Source organism: Bos javanicus, chromosome 14, assembly GCF_032452875.1.
Source record: "Bos javanicus breed banteng chromosome 14, ARS-OSU_banteng_1.0, whole genome shotgun sequence".
Taxonomy (NCBI): domain Eukaryota; kingdom Metazoa; phylum Chordata; class Mammalia; order Artiodactyla; family Bovidae; genus Bos; species Bos javanicus.
In genome coordinates this window covers 344,609-350,282 of record NC_083881.1, presented here as the reverse complement: position 1 = coordinate 350,282, position 5,674 = coordinate 344,609, and the positions used below count along the sequence as shown (strand labels likewise).

The following is a 5,674-nucleotide window of genomic DNA, read 5'->3' as shown; positions in this document are numbered from 1 at the left end:
CTGCCTTGTCGTGTGTCTCAGCTGGGCCTCTGTTGTCAGCAGGGAGCGGCTGTGTTGCTGGGCCTGGGTGCGCCTGCCCCGTGAGCACCGAGGCCCGTAGCGCACGCTGGGGCTTGCTCAGGGTGCCCAGCCCCGCGTGGGTGTGGGACACATGCCCATCAGGCAAGAAGCCTAGCCCTTCTGCACCCTGCCTCCCAGGCTCCTGGAGGCCCCTCTGTAATACTTTGCTTTCTTGAGCGGAAGAAGTAGCTTTGGAAGGACACTCCTTGGGGGGCCAGGGCTGAGGGTGTCCTCGTTGGAGGGCAAGGACCCTGCTTTAGAAGAGGAGAGGGTATTTCCCATAAGGCTCTTGGCCAGAGCCAGCAGGGCAAAGCGGTTCAAGGCTCGTGTCAGAAGCCTCCCTGTCGGGGGTGGGTTCCCCGTTCCTGGCATGCAGCCCCGGGGCCCTGGCTGCCAGCTTCCGCTTGGGCTGGCAAACAGGCTCTGAGCTGGCCAGGCATGATGCGTTAGGGTGACAGGGCTGCTTAGGGGCCTCACTTGGGAGGGCTTGGGCCCTGCCAGCTTGTCTGTCCCCGGCAGGTTGCTTGGCCTGGCCACGAGTGCTAGGTGCCATAGGCTGGGGTCACCCTCTCTGCTGGACACTGACTTACCTGGTCAGCCCAGGGTCCGCGGTCCCACCCTTCCCTGAACATGAGTGGTTGGAGGGATGTCCCCAGCAGAGCGGGGGGTTGCGGGGGCAGGCTGCCGGTTAAATTTAGCGTGTGGGCCGGGGCGGCTGCCCAGGGTCCACTCGCCACCACAGCTGCCACTTGGGCCCTGCTGCCAGGGGGCGGGCAGAGGCGGGCTCCGCCTGAGCCTGGGCCCGTATCAGCCAGCGCTCCTGCCTGGGGGCCAGAGAGGCCTGCGCTCTGGGAGGCAGCGGTGGCCGAGGAGCAGGAGGCACGAGGTGAGAGGCCAGCTGCCTGGGCTCCGGTTTCCTCTCCCGCCCACGGGAGCTGAGGGGCTGGCGCGCCACAGGCCTGTCCAGCTCCGCTGAGAGGGCGCTCCCTGACCCTCGGCATGGGGTTGGAGCCTGGGGCTGGGCAGGCCACATGGGGCCTATCGCTCCCTGCAGGGCCTGCAGAGGTGGGCCCCGAGGCTTATCACAGCTCCCTTCCCACTCTTTGCACCAATCAGGAGCCTCAGGGAGGGGGCGCTTAGGTCACCTTGCCCCCGGTGCAGCCCCAAGGGCAGCTGCAGGCGGTGCAGCCCCAAGGGCAGCTCCAGGCTGGTACGTGTTTGGCAAAAGGGCAGGACAGCAGTCCAGAGCTGCAGAGGTGTCCCGAGGGCCCTGCGAAGGCCCGGAGCTGCCCAGCACCCCCACTCCCAGCACCCCAGCTCAGAGACTCCAGCCTTGCAGCACCGATGGGGGACCAAGCTCCAGACACAGGCTCTTGCTGGCCCAGGCCTGGCCCCAGCGCAGGAGGGCCTCGCTCCCCTCCCCCAACAGCCCCAAGATGCCTGAGGCCTGGCTCAGTTACCCGGGAGACAGGCCTGCTCTGCTGGCCGGGAGCAAAGATGGGGGGTCCGAGAGGGCTGGGCCTCGGCTGAGCCCTACTGGGGTAACTATGCTGAGGTCCTGGGCCTTAGTCCCGCTCGCTTGGGGGCCCAGCCCTCCCAGCTCTGTGGACCCCTCAGGGCGCTCACCCCCTCCCTGCCCGCAGGCCTGGTCCCACAGAGCTGCTGGCACCTTCTGCCTGTCCCTGCCCCATGTGGGTCTCCTGTCCCCTGTCCTGGGGACGCTGGGCGGGCACCAGGCCTCACCCCAAGCCCCGCCTGCCTTCTCACCCACTCTCTGTGGCTCCCAGGGCAGATCTGTGCCCAGGTGGGCGGGGCCTGGCAGTCCGGCTCCTTCAGCCTCTTCTGTCCTCTCAGTGGGGCCAGCAGGCTGCAGCCAAGAGGGCGCCCCTTCCCAGGCTCCCCCTTCCCAGCCCTGGCCCATCGAGCCTGGACCAGCTGACCTCACCCCTGCTTCTGGATCCTGCTGCCTCCTGAGCCTCCTTCCTGCCCATCTGAGCAGAGTCATGGCCTTGAGGGCAGGTGAGCACAGCCAGGAGGCAGCAAATGGGCTGAAGGAGAAGGTGCTGACACTGGACTCCATGAATCCTTATGTCCGGAGAGTGGAGTATGCGGTGCGAGGCCCCATAGTGCAGCGGGCACTGGAGCTGGAGCAGGAGCTGCGCCAGGTATGGTCCTGCCCTCCGGGCCTGGCGAGAGGACCCCAGGCGGTACACCCTACCCCCCAGCCTCCAACCTCCCGGGCCTGGCAAGAGGGGCCCAGGCTGGTCCCCCAACCCCTGCCCGCCCCCGGGGCCTGGTGAGAGGGCCCCTGTCTGGTCCCACGTGCCCCGCCCCCACCTCCTTAGGAGACAAGGCCTGTGGGAGTGATAAGCTCCCCCATCACTGCGCTCCCCGCCTCCCTCCAGGGCGTAAAGAAGCCCTTCACCGAGGTCATCCGCGCCAACATCGGGGACGCACAGGCCATGGGGCAGATCCCTATCACCTTCCCGCGCCAGGTGAGGCTCAGCACTGCCCTGCACCCTCCCCCCATCAGCCCGTGGACCCTGGCCTCAGCACTCACTCCTCCCAGGTCCTGGCCCTCTGCGTCCATCCCGATCTCCTGAACAGCCCTGACTTCCCGGACGACGCCAAGAGGAGGGCGGAGCGCATCTTGCAGGCGTGTGGGGGCCACAGCCTGGGTGAGCGCCAGAACCCGCCCAAGCCTGGGGGAGGGGTGGTGAGCAGGAGCTGGAGGGAGGCTGTCCCGGGAGAGGGGTGGGCCCGCTGGAAGGGGGGCGGGTCTCCTCCGAGGGCAGCGAGGGGACCTCACTTGTCCCACCCCGGCCGTCCTGCCCCGTTCCCCGCTCAGGGGCCTACAGCATCAGCGCCGGCGTCCAGATGATCCGTGAGGATGTGGCGCGGTACATCGAGCGGCGCGATGGAGGCATTCCTGCCGACCCCAATAACATCTTTCTGTCCACGGGGGCCAGCGATGCCATTGTGGTAGGCCGGGGCCAGTGCGGGAAGCCACCGTGGCTCCTAGTGCGCAGCCGGGAGGGTCTGCCAACCCCACCTCCCATCCCGCCCGCAGACGGTGCTGAAGTTGCTGGTAACCGGCGAGGGTCCCACGCGCACGGGCGTGCTTATCCCTATCCCTCAGTATCCACTCTACTCCGCCGCGCTGGCCGAGTTCAACGCGGTGCAGGTGGACTACTACCTGGACGAGGAGCGTGCCTGGGCGCTCGACGTGGCCGAGCTGCGGCGCGCGCTGCGCCAGGCGCGTGACCACTGCCGCCCCCGCGCGCTCTGCGTCATCAACCCCGGGAACCCCACCGGTGCGCGTCCCCACCCGTCCCCGCCCCGCCGCCCCGGCCCGAACAGGCACCCCTGTCCACCGCGCCTGGGTCAGCCTTTCCCTCCGCCCGCCGCCCTGCGCAGAGCAGAGCGCCCCTTCGGCTGACCCCGGACCTGTCGCACCCCCGCGCCCCAGGGCAGGTGCAGACCCGCGAGTGCATCGAGGACGTGATCCGCTTCGCCTTTGAGGAGAAGCTTTTCCTATTGGCCGATGAGGTGCTGGCTGGGCGCCCGCGGGGAGGGGGCGGCGGGCGGCGACGCGCGCCCAGGTGACGTGGCCAGCTGTCTCCCGGCCACCCATCCAGGTGTACCAAGACAACGTGTATGCCGAGAGCTCGCAGTTCCACTCGTTCAAGAAGGTGCTCACGGAGATGGGGCCGCCGTACGCGGCGCAACAGGAGCTCGCCTCCTTCCACTCGATCTCCAAGGGCTACATGGGCGAGTGCGTGCGGGCTGGGCGGGTGGAGCCCAGAACCTGGGCGACGGCCGGGCTCTCGTCGCCGCCAGGCTGGCCCCTCCTTGCCAGCCCTGCTTCGACGCCTGTCTTCGCCTCGCAGGTGCGGCTTCCGCGGCGGCTACGTGGAAGTGGTGAATATGGACGCTGCGGTGAAGCAGCAGATGCAGAAGCTGCGGAGCGTGCGGCTGTGCCCACCCACCCCGGGCCAGGTCCTGCTCGACGTGGCTGTCAGCCCGCCGGCGCCCTCAGACCCCTCCTTCCCGCGGTTCCAGGCGGTGAGTGGGCGGGGCCACGGGCGTAGGGGCGCCTGCGCCCCGGCCTGGCTTGACCAACCCTACCCCCTCGGCAGCAGGAGAGGCGGGCGGTGCTGGCCGAGCTGGCTGCCAAGGCCAAGCTCACGGAGCAGGTCTTCAACGAAGCTCCCGGCATCCGCTGCAATCCGGTGCAGGGCGCCATGTATTCGTTCCCGCGCGTGCAGCTGCCCCCGCGTGCGGTGCAGCGCGCTCAGGTCCGAAGTAAGGCCGGGCAGGCCGGGCAGGGCCCGCGGGGCCGGGGACGTCCTCCCTGAGCGTCCCCTCCCGTCCTCCTCCCGAACCCCCAGGAGCTGGGCCTGGCTCCCGACATGTTCTTCTGCCTGCGCCTCCTAGAGGAGACTGGCATCTGCGTGGTGCCTGGGAGTGGCTTTGGACAACGGGAAGGCACCTACCACTTTCGGTGAGGCCCTGCTTACGCAGCCCCTCCCCTCGACCCCCACCGCATTGGCTTACTTTCCCCGCCCTTTCAGGATGACTATTCTGCCCCCCATGGAGAAGCTACGGCCCCTGCTGGAGAAGCTGAGCCAGTTCCATGCGAAGTTCACCCGCGAGTACTCCTGAGGACTCGTCAGAGGCCAGGGCCGGCCAGTAGGGACGACCTCCGACTGAGGGCACTCTGCCCTGGGGCCTCTGGACTTGCTCCTGCTGGCCGTGTGGCCGAGCCCCTGCCCCTCCGCAGGCCCTAATAAAGCAATGGGCTGGTCGGGCTGCTTGGAGGCTGCGTGCACACCCATGTGCACCTTCACAGTCTTGTCCACTCCTGACTGCCTGTCTGTCTGGGTTCTGTGCAGGCCTGGGGGCCAGGGGGGATGGTCAAGGAGGGCTTCCTGAGGAGCAGACATTCTTACAGGATGGAGTTGGCTGGATGGGAACTGGCAGAGTTGGCAGAGGGAAACCAAGCAACCGTGAGAGGGCAAGGAGGGTGCCTTGGTTCTCCAAACGGGGCAGGTGACAGCGGTTCTGCTGCTTTTGACAGCTTCAGGAGGAGCGATGTCGGCTAAGGAATGGGGGGAGGAAGGGCACATGGGTCACAGCCTTTGTCATGCTGTGTGTGGAGTGTGTGACATCCACGTGCAAATGCAGTCCTTGGGCTGGAAAACAGAGAGGAGGCCCCCTCAGAGCTGGGGCAGGTTTAGGACCCCAGCCCTCAAGGATGAGCACCTACTGTCACTGTTGTGGGTCCTCTGTGGTGGGCACTTTAGTCCCCATTTCACAGAAGAAGAAACCTGCCCCCGCCCCCCCCCCCATGCCTAGAAATGACAGGAAACTTACTCCACGTGGCCTTGGCAGCTGACCAAGGGTCTTGGCTAAAGTGCCTATGAGTTGGTTTAAGGGTTGGGTGGCTTCAGAGATCCACAGGCATGGGGAGACTACTGGCCAAGCTCCGAACTCAGCTCTGGAGGGGGTTCTTAGCCACAGTGCAAGCTTCACTCGCTCCCCTGGGCCTCAGGTGTCCTCAGGCATCAGCACAGCTTTGGGCCGAAGAGGCTGTGTGAGACCCTGCGCTCAG

General features: G+C 67.1%; 1 protein-coding gene across 1 annotated transcript; it reads left to right on the top strand.

The window, feature by feature from the left end:
• Positions 1-94: 94 nt before the first annotated feature.
• Positions 95-4,928, top strand: GPT (glutamic--pyruvic transaminase). The gene is made up of 11 exons (XM_061438229.1): positions 95-2,225; positions 2,466-2,555; positions 2,630-2,738; positions 2,909-3,042; positions 3,131-3,374; positions 3,530-3,609; positions 3,699-3,835; positions 3,951-4,125; positions 4,203-4,358; positions 4,452-4,564; positions 4,635-4,928. The coding sequence occupies exons 1-11, from the start codon at positions 1,092-1,094 to the stop codon at positions 4,723-4,725; spliced, it is 2,463 nt and encodes an 820-aa protein (XP_061294213.1). The 5' UTR covers positions 95-1,091; the 3' UTR covers positions 4,726-4,928.
• Positions 4,929-5,674: the final 746 nt, after the last annotated feature.

Excerpts from the sequence above, each read along its gene's own strand:
- GPT (XM_061438229.1), top strand. The coding sequence starts at position 1,092 with ATGGGGCCTATCGCTCCCTGCAGGGCCTGCAGAGGTGGGCCCCGAGGC. Across the intron at positions 4,126-4,202 it reads CCTTCCCGCGGTTCCAGGCG|GAGAGGCGGGCGGTGCTGGC; the intron begins GTGAGTGGGCGG and ends CCTCGGCAGCAG. Across the intron at positions 4,359-4,451 it reads GTGCGGTGCAGCGCGCTCAG|GAGCTGGGCCTGGCTCCCGA; the intron begins GTCCGAAGTAAG and ends CCGAACCCCCAG.